The sequence below is a fragment of the Tursiops truncatus genome, chromosome 1, assembly GCF_011762595.2.
Source record: "Tursiops truncatus isolate mTurTru1 chromosome 1, mTurTru1.mat.Y, whole genome shotgun sequence".
Taxonomy (NCBI): domain Eukaryota; kingdom Metazoa; phylum Chordata; class Mammalia; order Artiodactyla; family Delphinidae; genus Tursiops; species Tursiops truncatus.
The window spans coordinates 175,288,108-175,313,889 of NC_047034.1; the positions used below are offsets into that span (position 1 = coordinate 175,288,108).

At 47.5% G+C, this 25,782-nt stretch overlaps 1 protein-coding gene across 5 annotated transcripts in view; it reads left to right on the top strand.

Moving 5' to 3' along the window:
• The window catches only part of MTOR (mechanistic target of rapamycin kinase), a 117,704-nt gene that overhangs the window by 68,211 nt on the left and 23,711 nt on the right, over nucleotides 1-25,782 (top strand). For all 5 annotated transcript variants that reach the window (XR_002175496.3, XM_019930875.3, XM_019930878.3 and 2 more), the window contains 8 exons: nucleotides 8,037-8,112; nucleotides 11,096-11,235; nucleotides 15,808-15,908; nucleotides 17,596-17,711; nucleotides 18,960-19,037; nucleotides 19,225-19,332; nucleotides 22,501-22,626; nucleotides 22,716-22,847. Coding sequence is in view for 4 of the 5 variants with exons in the window: in XM_019930875.3 (XP_019786434.1) it covers nucleotides 8,037-8,112; nucleotides 11,096-11,235; nucleotides 15,808-15,908; nucleotides 17,596-17,711; nucleotides 18,960-19,037; nucleotides 19,225-19,332; nucleotides 22,501-22,626; nucleotides 22,716-22,847 (877 nt within the window). In the remaining variant the exon portion in view is untranslated. The remainder of the gene's footprint in view (nucleotides 1-8,036; nucleotides 8,113-11,095; nucleotides 11,236-15,807; nucleotides 15,909-17,595; nucleotides 17,712-18,959; nucleotides 19,038-19,224; nucleotides 19,333-22,500; nucleotides 22,627-22,715; nucleotides 22,848-25,782) is intronic.

Sequence of the window (25,782 nt, forward strand, 5' to 3'; positions counted from 1 at the left end):
GCCAGCGCACATCTGCTCACACGATTAGAAGTGTGGAGAGTTCAAAGCTGCCGAGTCACTGGATGCCAGGTCATTTCATTTTTGTTTCCCAACTTCATCCACATAATAGGCTGAGTCAGAGCTCTTGGACATGCAGAAGCCAAGAAATCAGGATTTTACCCAAAATATCAACTCTATTTTGAGTCGAGGTAGTTGAAAATAAGCTTTGGGCTTCAGTCTGTCAGCCCTCCCCGCTTTGTTGTTTCCTGACAGCTTCTTCTTCCTGATCGTCTCTCTCAGAGCTCTTCATTTCACTCTGGATATGAAGAAGCAGAAAGGAGGAGAAAAACCTCCAGGCATCACCAGAAAAGGAGCAGTGCTCACTGTTGTAGAATAAAGAGATAATGGCCAATTTGTCAAGAAGTGTTGACAAGAAAGATAAAGTTGGCAGTAATTAACTGGCTGACATGCTGGGAGTGATGCGCCTGCCAGTGGCTCCCTAAATCAGCCAGAGCCTTGGAAATGTGACAGCCATTCATCATTTTTACAGCACGCCTCTGACAGGCCCCTGGGTTGGAAACCCGGCCAGCACAAATCGTGTGCTTTGACACTCCAGGTCTCCGCGACCTCTCAGTGCCTTACTCTGGTTGTGCTGGGGAGCCCGGGCCCCGCATTCAGCCAGGAGGGGCGTGGAGGTGATGGGTGAAATGGGACCACTTGCCCCGCTTGTTGCCGAGCACTGTGCTCATCCTCAGGGAGGACGCTCTGATTCCCAGGACTGACCCTGCAGGCGTCTACAGGACAGACCACCTGTGAGCAGAGACTGGGAGCTCCTGCCGCACTCCTGGCGCCCTGGCGGCTTAACTAGTGCTGCTCTCACCCAGCCACGAGGGTGCGCCCACGAGACGGGTTTGTACGTGCCATCCAGCAGCAGGGTGACATTCTTATGCAGCTGTTAAAAATAATTATGAAGGGGCTTCCCTGGTGGCGCAGTGGTTGAGAGTCCACCTGCCGATGCAGGGGACACGGGTTCGTGCCCCGGTCCAGGAAGATCCCACGTGCCGCGGAGCGGCTGGGCCCGTGAGCCATGGCCGCTGAGCCTGTGCGTCCGGAGCCTGTGCTCCGCAACGGGAGAGGCCACAACAGTGAGAGGCCTGCGTACCGCAAAAGAAAAATAAATAAATAAAAAATTATGAAGACTCCGGGTAAAGTAGGAAATGCCTGTGATATGTGAAAGAGCAGAATCCAAAGCTGTATGATCACTCTAGCTAGCACTGTGTATAAAATATGTATTTATACAGAATATGCATGGGCAAAAGTATCATTCTAATATCGTGGTGAACTTCCCTCCCCCCACTTTTTCTTAATTAAAAAAAAAAAAGATATACTTCCTCCTACCAGTCTCGAAAAGATAGTTTTTGTCTCTCCTTTCCGTAATCTACACAGTTGTTAGCATTCTATCTTTTTTATTCTTAAGGCCCACTTTCTCACATACAGATCTGGCAAGTCTTCTAGATATTATGACAGACGTGTCATTTACACTGTGAGCAGACAAAGGAAAGGGTGAAGACAAAGTGAGAGCTCATTATCCTTAAGCCGCTGTGGCCTGAGATGTCAGGAACCCATGTGATTGTCCAAGGCAGTCCACCTACCTCTCTTGCACCGGATTTTTTTTGTCTTCGTGCCTTAGGTCCCTGAGGGTGCCAAGGACACCAAATGTCCCAGCTTTGAAACCGTGTAATGAGGCCAGCCTCCTTTTCTTAATATGTAGAAAAGGAGTAAATTTACTCTTCCTAAGTTTCTGAAGCAAGAAAGGAAAGTTTGTCCTGCCAGACCCTGGGGTGCTATCTTCATGCCCTGACTGTGGCTTTAAGGGGGGGACCCTAAGGCCTGCCAGCCCCCTTTGCTCTCCCTACCCCTTCGCTCTCCCTACCCACCTGCATTTGAATTACCCCTCACCACCTTTCTCCGCTGTACATTTCGGATGTTCTCACGTTGCCTTCTGTCTTCACTGCTGTCCTGCTTGAAAAGAGACTGTCACACCCTTGAGCTCCCCACAGTCCCAGGGGAACTGCCTGATGAAAAGACATCAGGGCCCCACCAATCCTGGATCTTCCTGGCTCTGTACAGGAATCAAGATGTTTTGTTTTTAATCATCCGTTGGACACAGAGCTAAGTCTTGGTGCTGGAAGAAGTAACAGGGATGGACAGAAGCAGCTACCGCTCTATAAGAGAAATAAGAAAGACTGCTTGGGGGACTTCTCTGGTGGCACAGTGATTAAGAGTCCGCCTGCCAATGCAGGAGACACGGGTTCGAGCCCTGATCCGGGAAGATCCCGCATGCCGCGGAACAACTAAGCCCGTGCGCCACAACTACTGAGCCTGCACTCTAGAGCCTGCGAGCCACAACTGCTGAGCCCACGTGCCACAACTACTGAAGCCCGCGCGCCTAGAGCTCAGTGACAGAAGAAGCCACTGCAATGTGAAGCCCACGCACCGCAACAAAGAGTGGCCCCTGCTCACCACAACTATAGAAAGCCCGCGTGCAGCAATGAAGACCCAACGCAGCCAAAAATAAATTAATTAATTAATTTTTTTAAAGTGCATTAATTAGGGCTTCCCTGGTGGCTCAGTGGTTGAGAGTCTGCCTGCCGATGCAGGGGACACGGGTTCGTGCCCCGGTCTGGGACGATCCCACGTGGCGCGGAGCAGCTAGGCCCGTGAGCCATGGCCACTGAGCCTGCGCATCCGGAGCCTGTGCTCCGCAACGGGAGAGGCCACAACAGTGAGAGGCCCGTGTACCGCAAAAAAAAAAAAAAAAAAGTGCATTAATTAAAAAAGATAAAGCAACAGAAAAGATTCATTAAAAAAAAAAAGACTGCTTGATACAAAGCAGGGTCCGTCTGGGCCTCAACTTGGCTCTTCAGGAGCTCCTCAGCCAGACCCGCCCAGGTCCGCTCTCAGCTGTGTTGCATGTGTCACCAGCCCAGCACCAAGGGTATTCAGAGTATTTTTACTTGACAGAGAACCAAATAAAATGTAGACTACAGTCTGCACTAGAAATAGGAGAGAGAAGGCCCAGAGCCATTTGGGAAGCAAGTGCATGACGTTCTCGTAAATTCCTGATGCGAGCACTAGGAACGCCTGAGTAGTCCCCCAGGTGTGACTGCAGATGCTCCTCGTGTGACCGGCTTTCCAGTGGGCTCCAGCTCGTGTTGAGTTATCCTGCATCACTTTGCTCTTAGTAGCCGAAGGTCCTCAAGGCACCAAGGCTAAGAGATGAGGTCGATAAACAAGTGAGCCGTACCATGAGGAATTACCAGGCCAGATGACATTGGATTTGACACCAGTCCAGAAGCCCATGGAGCAATGACTTAGGAAACAACACAGTTCCTCAGGTTTCCCTTCAGGTGGTAGGAGTGACATTTGGATGCCGAGCCAGAGACCCTCCTGTTGGTTTGCTAGTGGGTCAGCATTAGTTAGGATGTGGAGCAGTTAATGACCCGCTGTTTCTTCAGTCTCATCCTCAGTGAGACTGGTCCCCACTTGCCTGTGAAAAGCACCGAGGAAAAGATTGAAGAGGCGAGTCACGGAGAAGTAAACAGTCCCCACTCCCAGCACTAGCTTCTCAGCCATCGCTCTCGGACAAGGAACGCACCAAGGCAATGAGAAGCTCCTTCACGTCTGAGTCCCTTACTCAGCTTACACACTTTCCCTACGTCTGGAAAGAGAGTTGCGGATAGTGGAGAAAAGATGCCTGGTGTAATCTGTTTGGTGTAGGAGGCATTGAGGCCATATCTCATTCTTATTTGTTAATTCGACTCAATTCTAAAAAGTGTTTCCCTCAATTGCCAAGAATTTTCCAGTTTCAAGCTCTTCAACTCAGCTTCCTTTAATAAAAATTAAATCTTGGAGTGAGGGAGGGGAGGTGGGGAATGAATGAGTGAATATGTCTGAATAATTGCCTTTTCCCCTCTTGATATCCTAATTCATTGTGTTTCCCTGTCTGTCTCTCTTCATTGTATTTCTAACACCAGGTTTATTTGTGGGCTCTGCGTTTTATTCTGTGGGTAGGCAGCTTCTGTTTGCTCTGTCGACTCGCAACTATACAAGAGCTCAACTGGATGTTCTCACTGCGCAGTGAAGTAGGATACAAATCTACCCCGACACCCATGCCAAGAGAGCACTGGGACGGGATCCACTAGCCTAGAAATTCTTGCGCCGCAGCCATCTTTTCCTTCTGGCCTTGGTGAGCGTGGAGAGGAGACAGGCTATCTGGTTGACCTGTCATCCTGTGCACTGTTGTCGTGGGCACGTTGCTGCCTAAGCCTCCATCTCCCTACACTTGTTTGTTAGCGTCGGTGAGGCCTGGTTTGTGTTGTTAAGCACTCCTCTGCTGTTGGGCTGAGCTTTGAACAGTTTGCCCTTTGTAAGCCTCCAGCATTAATACGGAAAGACCCCGGGGCACACAAGGCAGCGTTTATTGAACGGGCTGTAGAAAACTCCCAGCTGCCCCATAAAACGAGAGCTCCTCATTAGGGGGCCTTTTGAGCAAAGGTGGTTTCTGCACATGAGCCACACATACAGTCTCTCCCTTCAGTCTCATAAAACCACATCTGAGTTTAAAAAGGGAGTATTTGAACAGACAGTCTTGTGTCACCCAAGCAAGCAGGAGACTGGGGCCTTAGTAGCTGGGAACTTCTGAGTTTCCACAGAGGCTTATTCATCCCCCACTTTGCAGCCTGCGCTCTGTCTGTAAGCCTGGCAGCCTCGAACAAGCTGCCTCGGAAAAGCCCACTGTGGCCGCATGCTGCCTGTCCTGCTGGGAGGTGTGGAGGCGTTGCCAGTGGCTTCTGAAAGGAAATAAAAAAATAGGAAACGGGAGCTTAGGGGTCAGAGCAGGGTGTTAGCCATGGTATGGGTGAGGAAGCTAAAGGGAAGGTGCATTACAGCTCCTTTCTCCCGTACAGCAGATTATATACAGAGTTCGCTCATGGAAACGTCCCATGCCATGCTTTCAGTCACTTATTTTACACGTATTTGCTCAGGCCCACTGATGCCGAGAGTAGACAGCTGACACGCTTCTCTCCCACCGCAGAGCTGTACCCTTAGTTATTACTTCAGATCCTTTTAATGGTACAATTTCGAAGGGAAAGGATGACCGGCTGGGCCACGGTTTCCTTATACGTAAAATGGGAGTGTTAATAATGTCTACCTCGTAGGGTTAAGATGACATGTATCAGCAGTAATCAGCATAGTGCCTGGCACCTACAGTGAGCCCTCAGTAAATTTAGATATCTTTTTGTTGTTATTATAATCCATTGCCTCTCGTGATGGAGTGCCAGAAGCCGTGGAGGAAGGAGAAAAAGTTAAGGTCCCAAACAAGATGGTAGACTCTCTCGAGCACCAGGAGAACCTCCAGAGCCTCAGCCCCTGCAGTTGCGTTCTCCAGCAGCCTTGTAGGCACACACGGGAGACTCCACGGAAGGAAAGAAGAAAGAAATGCATTTAGGGAGAAAGTTCTATAGGAAAGAAGAATGCAAACAGGGAGGAGGAAAGAATAAACAGGATGAGAACAGCTGGTTAACTTGAAATCTCTCCTCTCTGAACAGTCGAGAGTAGGTGTGTACAATCTCCTTTACTTTGAGGTCCTCAAACCAGAACTTAATTTATCAAAGGGACCCTTTCTCTGTGCTCCCACTCATTTTTCATGGGTTTGTTTTAGTCCATTTAGTCAGTTGTCATTTTTTCAGTGACTGTCCTTACTGTTGGACAAGAGCTTGTCATGCATCTCAAGGTACACCCCCGGTTTTCCTGGCCATTGATCGAGGCCTGGTCAGTGTGGGTCCGCAGTGAGCCCAGCCCCCTCTTTCCTTCCCACGGGGCTGTCTGCATCCTCACCTGCTTCCACACATATACAAGCGGGGAGTTCTGTGCAGGTGACTTATGTGGACTTTCTCTTAAAGGAGTTGGGGCCATGTGATGAGTTTTCTTTTTAAGTTTGCAAAGCTGTGTTGGTCTGTCCTTAGAGGAGGTATATCGAAGCCATAGCAACATTAAGGTAAAATTTGTATTTCTTCTCTGAAGTCTCTAGTCACAACTTCCTGATTTTCATCAGTTTCTTGTAAAATTCTCCTTTTTATGTATAACAAATGGGCGAGTGGGGGGAGGAGTGACTTTGCTTGCTTTTGTTTTTGTGTTGCTTTATTCCCCAGAGTGAGGCAAGTTTTGGTAATGTTTATAATTTGTTCTTGAAAATTAGAGTATGTTCCAGAGCATAAGATTGGAAGACAGTTATTAGAACTCCTGGATTTTTATGTCTGATTCTTAGAGTTAACTTCTTTTGGTTCAGGCAAGAAACACTTTCCTTATCTTCCTCATCGGAACACTTTATGTTCCTACCAGGGCCATCCCAATAGTCCACATCAGGACTAAAAATAATATATAGACTATATCACTATATATAGTTACATATGATATATTACATATTTGAGTATAATATATAGAATATATACTGGCTTTCTTTTTTCCTGCCTTCTTATGCTTCCAAAATCTTTATTTGGGCTCAAGGAGCTAGATTATCACAAATCTATACCCAGTAATATTAATTATTAGTACGCTTTACCCAGCCCTATGTGAGTGAGCAACAAAGCTGAGAACCTGACTTAGAGGCCAACAGGAATGGGAAACTGCTTCACAATGAGCATGCAGTGGAATTAGTCCCTTTGGACTTGGCTTTCATTCTCAGCTTAGAAAAACTCTCATAGGGCTTCCTAAAGGACCATGATGTTACAGCTTCACTTTGAAATTAAAAATATTTCTGAATCCTGCAGCAGAAAACTTACAGAGAACATTTGGGCTCATTGCTTTGCTTGGGACCCACACAGAAGCACCAAACAGTCCGCCCAGTAGATCCCACACAAGGTTGCCCATCTACTCCTGTAAATAAAGGAGAGGGATGTCTGTGCAGTTACTTTCGCCTCTGGTTGCAGAGCCTGGAGCCTTGAGCTTGGACACCCAGTCTAGACTCCCAAGGTGGTCTGTCACATTTTGCTCCCTGCCTATGAACAGATGTAGTCGTTGTTGTCCTGTGGTTTTCTCAAGGCTGCTCCCTCCCTCTCTTCCTTCCTTCCTTGCATAACTCAAGCTTATGTTTAGTGTTGGGTTAGTTGCTGCTTACCCTCTTACATAGGTCCCTATTGGAACAAGGGTCTGAGCCTTGCAGCTCCCCTACTTTCAGGACCTCTTCACAGCCTCTCTGATGAACCAACTTCAGGCAGCAAGCCTTCCAGCTTTTCTGCCCAGTTGCCCCAATACACTTACAGTTCTCCAGCCCCAACTGGCCATATGCTGCCCACAGATGACATCAGCAAAGTTGTGTGTTGTTAAGAAAAGCATCTCTCTGCCAGAGAGACCAGGCAAGTGACTTGGGATGCAGTCCCTTCACAGCCTGCTGCAGAGGGAGGGCATGGTCTTTGAAAAGGGACTAGGGAAACATCTGAATTTGAAAGAGATGGGCCCTGTCAGGGGAGCAGTCAAGACTGTTGCTGGGTTCTCTGTCATTGACGTGGATGACCCAGCCTCAGTGCCACTTCTTTGTCACCCACAGAGCCTGATGATTTTTATTCATTTTGGTTATTCTTACCACCAAGGGCAACTGATGAGAAGAAGTAAGAGTTAAAAGTTCAGAGGTACCTCATCTGGTTGTGTTCTACAACAGGAACAGTTGTGGAGCCAGGGTTTCTAGTTAAAAAACAGACATGTGCTGCCTGACGTATGATATCTGAGAGGAAACCAGTCTGCTGCTTGGAGGAAGGGCCCCAGAGCAGGCAAGGCCTCCTGTCCACCAAATGTGGCCCCTTCAAAATTAGGAGTATGAGATCAAGATGAAATCATTCAGGCCGAGCTTTCTGGGTGGTAATAGATAATTGATGCTCTTTCTACATCTGTAAGACATTGTCCCCAGCATGCTGGTGAGCCATCTGCCCACAAATGACCCTGCACCTCCCACCCTCTGACATGCTGAGTGTAACCACCTATTCCTTTTGTTTTCCCAGCATTAATAATAAGCTACAGCAGCCAGAGGCAGCTGCCGGGGTATTAGAATATGCCATGAAACACTTCGGAGAGCTGGTAAGTTGCCTCATTCCTTTTAGAAGAGCAAGAGGTAGCCACCTGGCTAGGGAGGCACTAAGCCACGACCTTAAGAAAGTTACTTTCCTTTTCTGTTTTTTTGCCAATTGTTAAAAATCTGATGCTGACTTACCTATATCTTGAGGTTGAAGGAGACAGTGGCTGTATGGAGTGTATTCAAGCTGAACAGAGATCGTGAGGGCAGAATCTAAAAAACAGTAATAACTTGTATTTATCAGACTCTCAGCATGCGCCTAGCCCTTTGCTATGTGCTCTATGTACTTCGTCTAATTCAGTCCTCACAGGAACCCTTTGAATGTGTACTATCGTTATCCCATTTTACAGATGCGGAGACTGTGGTCCCGGCAGGATAACAACCTTACCTGAGCTGACCGTGAATAAGTGGCAGAGCCAGGACTTGAACCCCGGGCAGTCTGGTGTCAGAGCCCAGGTGTTTAACCCTGACCAGAGTTGTCTTTGTGTCCTCTGTGACAGCCAGCATTGCCACTGGCCCATAGTTAAGGCTCAGTACCTACTTCAGAGGAAACCATGGGTAATTCTCCAGAAAAAAATATGCCATAATTTATACCTGATATTGAGGGATTGTTCCATTTCATTATTGCTTATATAGCTTCTTGCCTCCTGCCATCTTTGCCCAACTGATATTAAAAAGATTCTGTTACTCTCTGTAGTCTTGGGAGAGTGCTTTGGTAACTCCAAACCATATATAAGGCATCGACTTAATCAACTTAACCTTGACTTCCTGGAAGGTCAGGAAGTTCTGGGTCCATATATTTGATGAGGAACCTTTTGTTAGTCAAGTAGGTCACTTACTCCAGTCTGCCTTAATCGAGAGCCCAGTGTGTTAGAGTGAAGAAAGTGACTACTTCACGGGCTTTTGCCTTCTACAAGGGCTGTTCGATTGGACTGAAACCTTTCAGGGAGTATTTTGCCATCTTGAGCACATATCTGTGACTAGACTAAGAAAGCATCTCCAGATGACAAGACAGAAGGGACTGTGTCTCATCCATCTTTGCCACAACCCTTGTTTGCAGAGGGAGGAAGGTCAGCAAAGAGGGCACTTCAGGTACTCCACCCAGAGGTGTCCTCTCCTGTGATATCCTTAGCGCTTAGACCGCAGTAATTGAAACAAGGATTCCACAAGCATCTGGTATTCAGGCGGTTTTATACCCCGGTGGCTCAGAGTACCAACCTTAAATGAAGAGTTCCCTCGTCTCCAGGTTCTAAAGGTGGCCGTTGCTCCAGGGTGGCTGCTAAGCCTATGGTGGATTTTCTGCTATATTGAGGTGGCTGAGTCACGTTAAGCTCGACAGTGGTTGCTTTTCCTTGGCAGGGCCCGCGCTTTCTCAGCACAGTTTAGGTTACAGCAATCTCGTTAGAATTTTGTGGGATTCATTGCTTAAACCTTATAGTTTCTGAAATCTGTTGCAATTCAAAACATCCTGCCCCCTACGTGACCTGCTCCGTACGCCGCTGCCCCCGCTTTCTGCGTGTTCATACTGAGTGTGTGCCACACATTCGTCAGGAGCCTTTGTTCTTTTCCACCCAGTACAGAAATCCAAAGTGGGAAGTTTACCAGTGTTACTCTTTAATTTCGGAGTTTGTAATTGTACAGCCTCTGCAGTCACTGTTTTCTCTGTAAGGTTTTGCTTTCATATTTAGGCGTAGTAGAGCGGCATGATTCTAGACGAGCTTGGGAAATGGAGCTTAGGCGGTTTTACCCTCCACGGAGCCCATTTTGGCAAACCTCATTGTACATGGACATTGGGGAAAGGGCTGCTGTGGCCGCAGAATTAGGCCTGGGGAAGCAGGCACAAGTTAGCTACCTAAAACAGAAATGACCTCCTTACAGAGGTTCAAGGAGAAAAGATTCTGTCAGAGAGCTTAGCACACAGTAGCTGTTAGTGTACGTGCTGCTCAAATAAGACTTTCATTTAGAAAGGAGAGAAAGGTAATGGGGGAAGCAAATGTGGGCCCTGCATTGTATCATACAAATTCCACTGCAGGATCGTACTGTTGCTAAATAAATCCCTGGAGAGCCACTCCCCTGGCCCAGTAGAGAAATGGTCGTTTACCAAGCTGGTAATGAAGAAGCCCAGAAGACAGACTGAGGTGGAGGCAGATGGAGGGCAGACAGAGGCATAAAACAGTCCCTGGGCCATTCAGAGAGCCGTAGTCTGCAGCTTCTAGACTGCAGTACCGCTCATTCACGTGGCCGACACTGAACTGCAGCGTGGCGCGCCATCTGCCGGGTAATGGGACCCGTCCTTTGGCCCCTGCCACTGGTAAAGCTGCCAAGTGCTAAGCAGGAGGGAACATTGGATGGGGGAGACTCTAGAAGAAGGGAGGAAGGTTTTTCCAAAGAATTTTAAGTGGCAGTATTATATTGTATTTTAAATTATTATTTCCTGAAAGTTTAAAAATGCATTAAGAAACGCAGAGAATCGAGAGCTTTTAAAAAGCGAGTGGTTTTCCTCCAGCAGATATGCAGATGTGACCTGGTCTTTCTGGCCTCATCCGGAAAGCAGCTGCCGTCCCTGCCATTTGGCCCACTGTCAGCATTCCAGCAGATCGAGGCCTTGGCATCCTTATAGGAGCCCTGGTCGGGGCTTCCTGCCATCCTAAATGATTTCCCCTGTCTTTGTATCCCCACATGCTGGAGTTCTGCTGCCTTCTGTGTCTGGGCTGGAAGTGATGGGGGGAAAGCACGGCCTGACATCTGCTCTCAGATTATCCCAGGGTTGTTCCATCACTGTGCCAAGGAACCAGCATTCCCACCGTCACCAAACATACCTCCGGATATTCTGAAGTTCTTTTCAGTCAAAGCCAAGGCAAACTGTGATGGGTGAAGTGTCACGCATACAGCACGGCACACTCGGGCAAGAGAGTCTGTGGATTAAGAAAAATGTACCCCTGTGTTCTCTGTGCCTCCCAACAGTCCTCTTTCTTTTCCACTTGGCAGGAGATCCAGGCTACCTGGTATGAGAAACTGCATGAGTGGGAGGATGCTCTTGTGGCCTACGATAAGAAAATGGACACCAACAAGGATGACCCAGAGCTGATGCTGGGCCGCATGCGCTGCCTCGAGGCCTTGGGGGAATGGTAAGCTGTAGCGGGATGACGGCCAAGTTGCATTTGAAATGCTTCTCCCAACCAGAGTTCTCACCTAAGACTCTCATTTTTGTTTCACTTGGTTATTTTCCCAGGAATCATCTATCACTTTGGAGTGTTTCTCTCTCTGTTCTGTCTCAGTGCTAAATAGAAAGACGCTTTTTTTCTTTCCTTTTTTTTAACTTAAACTTTGTAATGGTCTGGGACAGGACAGGTGTGGGTGTGCTCCTGGGATCTACAGCTGTTTTCTCTCTGCCTCTTGACCTTGACTGACTGATGAAGACTTCATATTCTTACTCTGCAACCTTGATTTTTTTTCTTCTCTTTATTACCTCTTGCTAATGATTTTAGGAAAGAAGAACAGATGACTGCTTTCTTCAGGTGCTTCACCTTTATTGAATGCTTACTACGGGCTCAGCACTATGCCAGGCTCCAGAGATTAAAAAAAAAAAAAACAAGGCCTCTTCCTTTGTGAGGCTGATGAGACAATCACGTTGCAGGCGGTTACTAGAGCCTGAGAGCCCAGGGACAATGAATGGTCTGAGCACACAGCTCTGAAAGACCGAAGTGGGGAACGGGGTGATCTTGCAGTTCTCCCTGGAGGAAGGCCTACGGTTGGGAGACAGGTGAAGGAGAATGGGGAGAGGGAAAGGGTGTGCCAGGTAGAAGTGACAGTAACGCTTGATTTAGAACACTTGCCTGCATCTTGGCCTGGGGAGTTGTTAGGGGATGTTAAAGGAAAAATGGTTCCTGTTCTGTTTTCCAGCATCAAGTGCAGTTTTTTAAAATAGCTAAAACAAAATGCCATCCTGCAGTCATGAACTAGTTTAACTACAGTTTTAAATAACAAACAGAATGCTGTACTGCCTCCCCACGAGCAGATTATCTCAACTTCCTCTTGCATATGGGACTGAGTGCCCCATTCATTCATTCAGCCAGTCGTACTGAGCGCTTACTCATTGCCGGTGTCTGTGCTAGCCCCTGAGAACACAGCATGAACAAGAGGGACACAGCCCCTGCCTCCCCAGAGCTTACAGGGCAGATGACCAGGCTGCTGTAGCACAGAGTGAATACAGTTTTAAAGGAGAGGAGAAGCCCAGGGGCTGTGGGATATCAGAAGGGGCCCTAATCCTAGCTTGGAAGGTTCTGGAAGGCTTCCAGGAAACAGTGATAACTATCTCCGACCCAGACAGTGAGGAGGAGCGAGCACATTATTATGTTAGGGTTCTGAAAGTTCAGTAAGGCTGTGGGGTCGAGTGTGTTGCGGAAAAGAGGTAAGAGGTGAGGCAAGAGAGCTAGGCAGGGGCCAGATCAAGTGGGGCTTATGGTCCATGTTAAGAGTTTGAATTTTAACCAAAGGGCTGTTGATTGGCCATTCTCCAAACCCCACAGAATTTTTTTCTTTGCATTCTTTCATTCAGTGCCCTGAATTGCTCACCTCCTCTTCTCCTGTTTCTACTTTTTGAAATTCTCCCCATCTTTCAAGGTCCACCTGAACTGTTTCTCCCTCCTTGAAACCTTTCCTGCCCTCCCCGCCTTTCATAATTAGAGACAACCACTGTCCTTAGGTGGGTTAAGTAGGGTTGGCTTGGATGCGTTAGAAGAGACTTTATATGCGATTTTGTTTAATCTCCTTGTGTGACAGTTGGGAAACTGAGGCTCATAGAAGTTGACATAGCCTGCCCGAGGTCTCCCGAGAGCAGAGTCATCCAGGTCTCCTGACGTTGCACTACCCAGTGCCATCTACCTCTGAACTCTTGAATTCGTTCCAGTTTTATTATTACCTATAAAGTATAAGTGGCTAGTGATGCTGACCAAGGGGTTTAAGAATGCAGTAGGCTAAAAGAGATTTTAAAAAGAGATGAAAGGGCTTCCCTGGTGGCGCAGTGGTTGAGAGTCCGCCTGCCGATGCAGTGGACACGGGTTCGTGCCCCGGTCCGGGAAGATCCCACATGCCATGAAGCAGCTGGGCCTGTGAGCCATGGCCACTGAGCCTGCGCGTCCAGAGCCTGTGCTCTGCAACGGGAGAGGCCACAGCAGTGAGAGGCCCGCCTACCGCAAAAAAAAAAAAAAAAAAGAAATGAAAGAAGTAGAATTCTTTTCCTGGTCATATGCAGGTTTTTTATATGGTTTATTCAGCCAGTTCTATTTAGAGTGCAACTTCTGGATTGCTTTTGCTTTGAGTATGTATCCTGAACGTGCCCGAGGCAGGTATTCACCGGAGGTGGCCCTCAGGAGTGATCCAGGGTTACCAGTGAGTTAAGACCCGCTCCCCATGCTCAGCCTCTGGGAGCTGAGTACCAGAGACGGCCACCCCCTCCCCCAGCTCCCCAGCCACACCTGCAGCTACTTGAACCTAAGTAAACCTCCCTGCACTGTTCCTTTCATGGCCTCTGGGTCCTTGAGGACAGATTCCTCAGGAATGAGATCATAGACAGCCAAGTACTTAGGCGTTGCCAATTGAAGAACGCTCCTTACACTTTTTGCTGCTGCACTGGGTGGGAAAGTCAGAGTTTTGGGGGGCCTTTTACCCAGTCCTCCCTGGTGTCAGTGAGAGGTGCCAAAGAGCCTCCTAGTGGTTGCCCCCCAGACAGTCTCATACTTTTTATTTCTTTGATTTTGCTCGTCCCCGTGCCTTTGAGAGTTAGGACTCAGTATATTCTGCATCCTTATTTGCAACAAATGTTTGTGGGAGAGGAACCCCGCCTCTGTGTGCACCGACCAGGCTCTGACAACAGTTCTGACAACTGTTGACACAGCCTCAGCTTGAAGTCAGTGCCTGTGTCCCCTGGCGGGGCTGCCTTTCAGGATGCTGATTCTGCACTGCTCCCTGCTTTGTCTCTGGAGTTAACAGTTTGTGGCGTTTCACACTGAACTCGCTCCCTGCCTCGAGATGAAGAGGAAAGCTAAATCCCAGACCTGTGACACAGAAATGGGGGGTCCTGACGAAACAGCAGAGGCAAGCTGAATTGCCTACGGCTACCAGCTGTACAAATTTGAGTTCTAGGGTTGGAAGGAGCATTCAGAGATCATGTCGCTTTCCTTTACCTCCAGACAGCGAAAATGTGCTGCCCAGAGGAGCTGTTCTATGCTCTGAGCCAGTGGTTCTCTAACTGTGGCCCCTGGATCACAGCATCAGTATCACCTAGAAACTTGTTAGAAATGTACTTTCTCAGGCCCCAGTTCAGACCTCCCGAATCAGAAACTCAAGGATGGGACCCAACAATCTGTGTAAGGAGCCCTCCATGGGATTATGATGCACATAACAATCTGAGAACTGCTGCTTTAAGATAACCTCCAGCAGGACCCAGAGTGAAGGTTTCTCAGTTTAGACGGCAGGAAAACAACACTGAGCTTCATCCAGCTGCTGTCTCTGAGCTTCAGTAAGTGCACAGGGCAGGATGGCTGCCCACTTCCTCTTTTTTATCTTGGCTGCGTTTTGAGCTAGAATGCTTGCATCCCTGGCTCTCTTGACCTTGTGACAGAGAGACAGTGAAAGGTAATGACTGCCAGGCCATGATGCTGGATAATGGCCCCGAGCAGTTCTCCTAGATGTGGTCAGCAGTCAGCTTCTCGGTGAGCCCAGCCCAGATCCCTTCAACATCTTTATCTCCTCCCCGCTCCCTGTCCCCCATGTCACCTTATAGTGCAGTGTAGCTCATGTCCCACGAGGCTTCTGAGCTGGGCCACTTGGAACTTGTACCTTTTCTCTTGACTCCACTCCCAATACCAAGTTAAAACATCCTGCAGCATCTCTTTCAGAAAGCAGGAAAGATTAAGGAGTCTCCTAGCTGAGTCTTGAAGCTCACATGAAAGCAGGAGCTCGTATTTGCCCAGTAGCAGAGTTTTATTTCCTTTCCTTCAGAAGTGCAACATGGGAGGGCAGCAGTTTTAACAGCCAACAGGACATCTTTTCTTGAGGGCTTCTGCTCTCTCTGTGTATCAGAGTCTGCTGAACATCATACGTATCTCATTGTCTCCTAGTCACACCCACACTCACGGTACTTGTGCGCAATTCTGACAGTAAGCAACATCTGGATTTCTGGTAGATGTGACCATTGTAGCACCTTCTTCCTCTGTGCAGATTGATTGCATTTGCGTTTCATTTCAGACTGCAAGCATTGGTATAATACTTTTAAAAGCCAATTCTCCCTATAGCTTGGAACCCAAAAGAATGTCCAGATGTGTCTCTTCAGATGGCTTTCTCTGTAGGACTTCCAAAGGGAAAGAGCCCAGAGTTCATTGGCATAGGAGAAAAGTTATTTAATATTTATGAAGGGGGCCAGATGTTCACATTTCACGTCACACCTAGTTAGACACGATCCCTATCTTAGATAAACTCGCTCTCAGACAAATTATGAGCCACCAGGCCATAGAAACAACAAATGACCAGTCACTTCTCAATTATATCACACAGTCAAAAGTACTTTTTCTTTAAAGGCTCCCGGTTCAAGGCAGGCCCCTATCATCCAGTTCCTCCGCAGCCTCCAGCTAACCTAAGGGGCTAGAGAGAAAGATGGAGGTGATGTCTGTTAACCCGACTGTATAATTCCTTTTCTTCAGGGGGCAGCTCCACCAGCAGTGCTGTGAAAAGTGGACCCTGGTTAATGATGAGACCCAAGCCAAGATGGCCCGGATGGCTGCTGCAGCCGCATGGGGTTTAGGTAAGGCTCCCCTCCCAGGCACCCAGTCAAGGTGAGGACAGTGAGGCTGGGGGCTCGCATCTGAAAAGTGTGGCACTGTGGCTGCAGGCAGAGATGTCAGGGCTATAGAAGCATGAAACTGTTCACGCCCACTTCTCCCTCCTCCATCTGTCCTTTCTACCTCATGACTTTGACTAACTTTGTTAGATGTGTCTAATAATGGCTCTTCACAGGGAGGCCAAGGAAAACAGTGATCAGGCATCAAAGCTGAGATATTTAGTGAAGTTTGTTTGTCATCTGGCTCCATCATCATTAGCCTTTTTTCATATTTCTGCTGTGCATGGGGTCGCCACCTCATGATCCAGTATGGTTGCTGGAGCTCCACCAACATGTCTTTATCCTACAGGAATAATGAGAGAAGTCAGCTGTCTATCTCCTTTTATTTCTTAACTTTTATTATAGAATTTTCCCAACAAATACAAACGTGACTAGTAAAATGAACCCCTATATGCTGTTCACCTTCAACAGTTATAAACGTTCTGGCAGTTTTGTTTTCTCTGTTCTCCTCCTTGCTGCCCAACACTCAGCCGCCTTCCTCCCATTCCCTGAGTGTTTTCAAGCAGCGATTTCCTAAAAACTTCCCACAGACAAGTGTCGTTTTCTGACATCAGACCCCAGCAGAGAGGATTCCCAGTGTCTGTTCCAGGGATGTTCTCAGTAAGAGGGGAAAGGGCCCATGGATGTCCCAGGTGGAAGCTGCACCTGTGGAGTCCAGAGGAGGGTTACGTAACATGCACGTCCATTCTCACCCTCTGAGTCACAGAGCTTATATCCTTTCCTTTCTTGAGCTCTGAGCTGGATCCAGAACGTTTTTCAAAACCAAACTGCTTCCTGAGGAGTCATCATTTGTTATTTGCTTTTGCCCAGAGGCGTAGAGAATGGGTGCACCAGTGGTCTGGAGTGAAAGGCAGGAAGAGGCCTCGTAAAATCAGCAGCCCTGCAGTCTGTGGCTAATGAAGCTGGTATCTTTCCTGCAGATGGTTTTGGAAATCCTGGCATTTGATACATGCTCACCCCAGCAGGGGAAGTGACTGTGTCTTTCCAGATGCCACCATTTCCCCAGTCTGCCCTGATATGACACTACTGTGCTGTGACCTAGCCCATCTTTCTGTTGTAACAGAGCCTCTTAAAATATTTATCTCCTCCCTCTGAGGCAAAGGTACTACCAGAGTGAGACAAGCAAACTGTTTGTCTCATCCTGTCCCCTGTCTGGATAATGGCCATATCAGTTGTTTAGGGGGAAGTGTAATGTCCAAGGTACCATTGAACTGTGAGATCCTCCGTTGGTTGGGAAGAAAGCTCTTCCATCTCACCTAGAGAAAGCTGGGCGAGTTCTCTAGGTTAATGAGGTGCTGCGTGGCACCCTCCTGACCTGTGCTTATGTGGCTCCTTCCATCTTTCATGGAACTCCCTGGGGCAGCAGTGGAGGCCTGTGTTTGGAAGACAGATGTGGCCTTGTTAAACTGGCTCTCAGCCTCACAGAGTGTAGAGGCTCTCTGCAGCATTCGGCTACAGCAGGCTCAAGTGTGTCCTGTTTGAACCCCAAGCTAAATTCAAGTAACAGTGACAAGGCCTATTTGAGCTGCTGCCTTTAGCCCAGCAAGCTGACCACCCTAATGCTTTTCTGTGTGCGTGTGCGTGCGTGTAGGTCAGTGGGACAGCATGGAGGAGTACACCTGCATGATCCCTCGGGATACCCACGACGGGGCGTTTTACAGAGCCGTGCTGGCGCTGCATCAGGACCTCTTCTCCTTGGCGCAGCAGGTACAGACCTCCATGTACCCAGACCACCTACAAAGGGAAAGTAATCGCATGCACCCCGTCCGCGCCTGGCACGCGGCGCCTGTGTAAACAGGCTGTTGTGCTTCAGCTCTGGCGTTTGGCTCTGTGGCCTCGTTAGAATGGCTTCGGAGCGCAAGACTCGGTAAGAAGATGACTCCCAGCATATCAGCCGGGACCACTTTCTGCTCTGAGAGAGGGACACGTGTTCCAGAAGTTACCGTTTAGATTGCTTTTGGAGTTGGCTTCTTGGGTCATCGTTGCATCCTTTTTACCATGTTCCTTTAGCACTGCTTGTGGTAGAGAGAAACTGTTTTACCAAAGGAGAATTCAGAGAGCGGCATGCCCCCTTCTGCAGCAGAAATCAGTCACAAGGTTCTTCTGGCTCTGCAGGCGTGTCACACACTGGTTGGTTACCTTTTAGGAAAGTTAGCACTTGATTTGGATATCCTGTGCTGTCTTGCAGAATAAAATAATGAGGTAATCACATCCAGCCTGTCAGGCACCGGACTGTCTTGGGTGAGGTGCTTGGGTAAATGACCTGAGCGCTACCGGATGGGGACATAGTCATATAAACCTTAAACATTCAAAAAGGAAAAGCTCCACATGCAGGGGTTTTAATTGATGAAACAGAGAAGACTCAAACTGCAGTCCTATGGCATCCCCACCGCCCCAAGCTCTGATTTACACGATGAGAACTGAGACCTGGGTCATTCCGGTCACAGGCACAAAAGCTCCCATTTACATGGAGAGGATTGGCATTCTTCTGCCAATTTCAGAGGCACTCCCTCAGGAGGACAGGGCGCTTAAAAGCCAGAGACAACCAGCTGGGCCATTTGAGTGCTTGCACGGTCTGTTCTTCCCAGCATGCCCAGCATGGAGAAGCTGAAAGAAGGTAGATCCTCAAGCTGTCCTCTTGAGATGCAAGAAAGCAGTGATTCTGTTTCTAAGCACGAATTTTCCTTCCTTTGTTAAACAGGATCTAAGATGTTAAGCTTTTGGCTGCCATACATTTCTGTCTTTTCTGAGAAATCAGATAATGCTCTTCTCTAGGCTTTCAAGTCTGGTAAAAGGTTTCTTCCCTCCTTCAGTGAACTTTTCTCTTTATCACTAGGATTTCAGTGAGACAGGTAACTTCTGCAGCTAGTTGGGAAGCCTGAAAATCACAGCCCTCCCTTCCCTCAGCTCCCAAGTCCACAGCTCAATTCCAGGGCTTCTCTTTTTCTCTTCCAGTGCATCGACAAAGCCCGGGACCTGCTGGACGCTGAGTTAACTGCGATGGCAGGAGAGAGCTACAGCCGGGCGTATGGGGTGAGTGTGGACCGTCTGCACGGTGCAGGGTTGGAAGCACATTTCAGTTCTTTTTGCAGAGTGGGCTCGTGAGGACACACAGGCTGCCGAGAGCATGCCTGTGGGACCAAAAAGAATGACTGAACTGAAGCCTGGCTTTCGAATTGTTCACGCTGTGTTAAGTTGGAATGCGATTTGCTTCCATCAGGCCATGGTTTCTTGCCACATGCTCTCCGAGCTGGAGGAGGTCATCCAGTACAAACTTGTCCCCGAGCGCCGGGAGATCATCCGCCAGATCTGGTGGGAGAGACTGCAGGTGAGCCTGGTAGAAAGCCCCGCTTAGCCTGCCCCCTCCTCCCCTGCTCAACATAAGCTTCCTGCTTCCTCACAGAGGTTCCGTTTGCATTCAGAGCAGAACACCCACAGGCTTCTCACCTAATAGGCCTCTAGCTGCGAGAGAATGACCTCTTTTTCGGCCTCCTTTTACCCTTCTCTAGGAAGAAAAGAAAAAAATTTTTTTTCTTTCTTTTTTGGCTGCACTGCACAGCTTGTGGGATCTTAGTTCCCCGACCAGAGATTGAACCTGTGCCCCCTGCAGTGGAAGCACAGAGTCCTAACCACTGGACCACCAGGGAATTCCCAAAAGAAAATACCTTTAATAAGTGACATAATGGCCAGCCAGTTGAAAATCTTGACCTCAAAATCAGTGGTTCTCAACTTTAGCCACACAATAGAATGACCTGGAGAGCTTTTTTTTGCCTTTTTTAAAAAATAAATTTATTTATTTATTTTTGGCTGTGTTGGGTCTTCGTTACTGCGCACGGGCTTTCTCTGTTTGCGGCGAGCGGGGGCTACTCTTCGTTGTGGTGCCCAGGCTTCTCACTGTGGTGGCTTCTCTTGTTGCAGAGTACGGGCTCTAGGTTCATGGGCTTCAGTAGTTATGGCTTGCGGGCTCTAGAGCACAGGCTCAGTAGTGGTGGCTCACGGGCTTAGTTGCTCCGCAGCACATGGGATCTTCCCGGACCAGGGCTCGAACCCGTGTCCCCTGTATTGGCAGGCGGATTCTCAACCACTGCGCCACCAGGGAAGCGCCCTGGAGAGCTTTTAAAAATCTGGATACCCAGACCACTTCCCAGACCAAATAAACAAAATTTCTGGGGATAGACCCAGGATCAGTATCTTTTCAGCCTTCCCAGATAATTCCAGGATGTGACTGACGCTGAGAACCACTGCTGTAGATCCACTTGCTGACCACCTGCATCCAGCCCTTACGTGGGGTGGCCTGATGTGTTCATTTACTGACCCCTGCCATTTACAGTTCCTCAGGTCACAGTCATCCCATAATCTCTGTGCAGACTTTTTTCCACTGAAGTTTCCCCTCATCGAGAAACTTTTCCAAGTCTTCCATCAGTATTTTCGTTGTACATTCTGATCATTGTAGCTTGAGGAGCTGTCAATTCCAGATCTGGGAGTCAGGAGTCTTAAGTGTCCTTGGAAAGGACAGTTCTCCCATTCTTTGAGTAGGGAGGAGAAGTTTGTCGGCAAATCCTTCACTGCTCCAGAAGCCGCTTGTCCCCCTGCTTGTCATAATCAACCTTCGTCGATTTTAAGCTGTTTCCTCTTGACCCAATCCACACTTAATTCCAAATTCTGTCCCCAGACAAGTTGAGGTTTGTGCTTCCAACTTTTCAGTAGGCTGTGGCAGAGCCTTTTGACTCCAAGTTGCATTCCTGTCCACGAAGTTCCAGGCACATTCCACTGGAAAGGAAAAGAGCGGGGCAAAGGATTGCCTATGAATACAGTCGTTTATGCTCTGAAATGAGCACATGCAGTTCTTTCACATGTTTTATTAGCAATTATGAAGTGCCCAGTGAATGTTTTGATGGAAAATTGTCCATTGAACCCCAGAAAGGAATTCCACAAAGCCAGAATTTCCCACTTGACTTGTACACACCCTGGTGTTTTTAAGTGCCTATAATGAGGTGAAGAGTTTCCAGATCAGAGATCTGATGAATCTTCTGCCATTCTAACAAGTGGGCAAAATAGAGACTTGGAAGGGGGGTAGATTAAATGAGTCTCAGAAGGGACCCGTGTTTGACTTTACTGTGTCCAAGATACCATCATCATCTTAGGCCTTCATGACTTTCCTACCTTAAGACAGGAAGATGCTTTTAGGTTTCCAGGGGCCAAGTGATTTCAGCATCTGGGAGAAACTAGCAGATGATGAGAAGTCACCAAAACAGTCACTCAGTGTACTTTTTTCTGTTTTTCTAACTTTGCAAATTACTGTCGTTACACGTAACAGGACAGAAAATTATGGTCCAAGGCCTAAAAATACAGCGTTAACTTTGTGGTAGGAATTTGGCTCTTGTGGATGGCTTGCTGTCAGAACACTCAACCAACTGCCTAGGCTGGAAGAGTGCCGTTTTGCGATCAATTAAACTGAACTCCCCAGCCAGTGGCTCCCGCGGGGCAGTTTGAGAGGTCAACCTTACTTGCATTGGGTCTTTTCTTGCCTTGGGTTCTTTATTCAAGCTCAGATTGTGTCCTGTCATGTTTAAAAGCCTGCAACCATTGTCGCTAGACTTTTAGACTTACCTCCATGGAGGACAGCTTGTTGTTTGGTTTCATGGAACTCTCTGATGAAGTGATCTCAGAAACCCATCTCCCCTGGTGTTTGTCTCTGACTCTGACTTATTCTCAGGAAGGTGGAGGAGGAGAGGCTCGCTCTGTTCTCAACAGTCTTTTGATATAAAATTAGCTTAGCCCCTTTGATAATGATTAATTCACTTTGTTTCTTTTTAGTTTAAAAGAATTTATATGTGTGAATGAATGAGTCCCTTTCCCTTCTATGTGCAGTTTTTGATCTGAGACGAATAAAAATGTAGAGGAAAGACAAGGTCAAGATCTGAGTGCAAGTTTAGGCTCTGATAACTTCAGAAATATAAACACCACCAACTTTCAAACAACATCAGTTGAAAATTTAATTATTTCAATTTTGTTTACACTTAATTAGTTTTTTAAATTTTGAATGATACATTTTAAATTTAATTTCTTTGTCAGTGATAGGCATCTTCAACCAGAGAGACTGAAGCAAAAAATTAAAGCTAAAAATACATTATTTACAATTCAGAAAAGAAATTTAAATAATTTAGTTCATTTAAGCCTCACCATGGCCGCATGAAGTTGGTACCATTTTTATCCCATTTTACAGATCAGTCACAGAGAGGTTAAGTAATTTGTCCAAAGTCACATAGGTAGTACAGTGGACGGGCCAGAATTCAGGTTCCAGAGTCCTTGTTGTACTGCTTCTCGAATTTTGAGAAGTTCCTAAGAGGTGTTTCACTCACAGTACCCTTCACTTGAGAAAGATGAGATTACGAAAATGAATCTCTTTTTTGTTTCAGGGTGGGTTTCACTGTTGCTTGTGAGGGGCTAAGTTATAGCAGAGCATGTGTCTAATCCTCGCTTCTGGACGTTCCAGGGCTGCCAGCGTATTGTGGAGGACTGGCAGAAAATCCTCATGGTGCGGTCGCTAGTGGTCAGCCCTCACGAGGACATGAGGACCTGGCTCAAGTATGCAAGCCTGTGTGGCAAGAGTGGCAGGCTGGTGAGTGTCCCCACCGTTGGGTAGGGTGGGAGTCTGAGGGGGTGCTCCTGGCCCAGTGCTGTGTATAACCCCAACCTCTTGTTTTGAAGGCTCTTGCTCATAAAACCTTAGTGCTGCTCCTGGGAGTTGATCCATCTCGGCAACTTGACCACCCTCTGCCAACAGTTCACCCCCAGGTGACCTACGCCTACATGAAAAATATGTGGAAGAGCGCTCGCAAGGTCTGTGCTGGAATCCTGCAGGAGACCACATTTCTCCAGAATGCTCGCCTAATCTGCTGCTCACTGCCTCCTCCAGGCCCGAAAGGAAACAGCGTCCAAACCACCATGCCAGGGAGTTCACTCCTGTCAGGAGGCTATTTGGCCTCATTTCAAAAAGTGAATCATATTCAAGGAGGTGCACATACACCATTGATCAAACCACCGAGTGCGATCACAGTTCTATTTACTAGCAGCTAGAATGTGCTAAAACATAGAAAAAATTTCTGGGTTGTGTTTTTCCCCCTAAGAGAAGTACCCAGAAAAGCATGTTTGTGAAAACACAGACTGAAACTTTCGTAAGACCAGCTTGGTTTTTCAGACTTCTCGTCTCCTCTCCTGTCGTCAGTTTGGGATTCAGAAGCAGCAACACCCAGAGTGTGATGCTGAAACCAGTGGGGAAAGTCACCTTGAAGCCAATGTAGAATTCCTCTGACTTTATTTACAGACAGGTCCTTGGGAAATAGATGTGGCTTCTTTTTTGTTTTTATTTTTTAAAACAATCTCCCCGGACGATGGTGATGATTAACAAAAAGTAGGCCCTGGAGGCAAAATCAGCGCCTGCTCTGGCTCCCCCATCATCGTCCTCATGAAACAGAAGAGGGAGTCCCAGCTCTCCTCTCCCTGTTGTTGTCCCCACAGTGTCCCTGAGATGAGAAAGGGATGCAGAGCAGCCGCTGGAGCTGTGGCTGTGGAAGGTGTGATAAAATCGCAGTGGAGTCTCGGCTGAAGGCTTACTTGGGAGATCCCTGGGCTCTGTCAGAAGCTGATTTCTTTTGTGGGTGCTGGATCCTGTGACTCTGAATGCCACCCAGAGTGGGAGCCACGGCCCTGCACCACGCACTGGGTCTTTGATTGGGGCATACTTCAAATATCATGGCCCAAGTGTCCTTCTCCAAATGTGCAGTTTGGGGTTTTTTCTTTTATTGTTGTTTGAGGGGGGGTTGTTTTGTTTAGTCTCTGTGAGCCTCCCAGGCCAGAGCACTTCTGATTCAAAGCCTGGCCTTCCTCCAGGCAAATGAGAAAATCAGAAGGTGCTGGATCTGGATATAGTCTGGTTTCCTTCCTATATGTAGCCTCCAAGTCTTTGAATGTCTTGCCGAAGGCAGGCGGAAGGAGGGTTTTGGCTAATATTTCAACCACGGAGTGGCTTCTTTCAACATAGGACCACAGCCCAACTTCTCCACAGATTATGGCCTTTTCTTAGGAACCCAGATTCTGGAGGGAGACCATAAAACCACGTTGATTAAAGATTGAGAAATCTATTTAAAATTCGGTGCTTGAACTTCAAGCCCGGAGCTAGAGATGCCGCATCTTCGTAAGAGCTCAGGGGCTACTCCAAGAAAACTGCCTACTTAATAATAATTGTGCTATTGAACAAGTCACTTTACTTCTCTGAGCACTATGTTCTTCCTCCATAAATAAGGACTGTACTCTCTGCTTTGCCTGAGGCAGATGGAAATGGGGAAAAGCAGATCCCGTTCTGCAGGAAGACATCAGGCGATAGGTGTATGTCCACTGTTTTTCTAGACAAGACAGTTCACAGAATCTAGAGACAGGCTGGTTCCTTCTGTGAAATTTCACTAAGCCGAGAACATAGTTCTGGCCCACAAACGACGCAGGCAGTCAAGAGCCAGAATAGTCTGCCCAGCTTACACTCTGGGCCTGAGAGAAACCCCTTCCTCCAAGCGAGCGGTCCATCGTCCGTAAGAGAGAAAGAATCATGTTTCCCCCTCCTCGCTTCCTGGGGATGGAGAAAAGAAGGAGTTTTTAACAGAACATTTTTAATTCCTTGGAAATAAGTTGCCTCCATGCCACAGAGTAGAAAGATACTAGAGTCTCCCATGCTGGGTAAAGTGACTAAACCTAACATTGGGCTTCAAATCCAAACTAATGCCCAGCCTTCCCGGTTTTGGCAGTTTTCGTTTTGTTCTCGTAGAGTCTCCCGAAGAGAATTCAAACTCTCTCTGGACAGTCAGTGACACGGAGCCTGTGGGCTCTGGAAAGCACCTGGCATCCGAGTTCCTAGTTCAGTTCTTAACCATCTTACCTGATGTACACACTAACCACCCTGAGTTACCTTCCACCTTTTTCATGAGGGATCACTTAAGGACTCCCTCCCAACTCTTTTTTCTCTTCCTAATCAGATTTAAGTCTAGCCGGTGTAGTTCCCATAGAAGAAAAACTAAAGGAACACTTATCACTTCCCAGGTGTGAGATGCTGGTATAGCTCATTTTTCACAGCCACTGGTGAGGGGTGGAACTCTGAAGACAGATGTCTGAGGGACACAGGTGTCTTGGTAACTGTTAGAACATCTGTGTTTCTGCCCTGCCCTCGTGCGTGGATTAGCTGCCTGCTAAATCATTGTCACGTCATTCTGCCTCTGGGTTAAGCCCTCTCGACGCCAGGTAATTAATTAATTCCTTATATATTAAAAGTATCTAAGGTTGGTCCTGGCCCCCAAGCCAGGGAGTTTCAATTTTCCTTCAGGGCCATCATTACTCACATGTTTCTATTCAAAAAAAGAAAAAAAAAGACTCTTACGTGATTTACAGTAAGGAAATCATTCTGACATTTATTTGAAGTGTTGGGTTTTTTTCTCTCCTTTTCTGTAGCAAAGAACACATTCTCTTTTTCACATTTATCACGATGCTAGTATGTGTGGACATGGCAGGCTTATACAAATGGCTTGTAACTGACTCTCAGATCTCTGACTCTGTCTCTGCTCTTCCCTAGTTCCACTATCTGTTACCAACCCAGATGCCTTCTGCTCACTTTGTATAAAATCACATAGTGTAAAGAGATGTGACTGCTGGAGGACGCTCTGCAGATTTTGCTCCTAACCACCCTATTCAACTAAATGTTTGCTTGGGTAGTGTCCCCCCCATGCCACTTTGA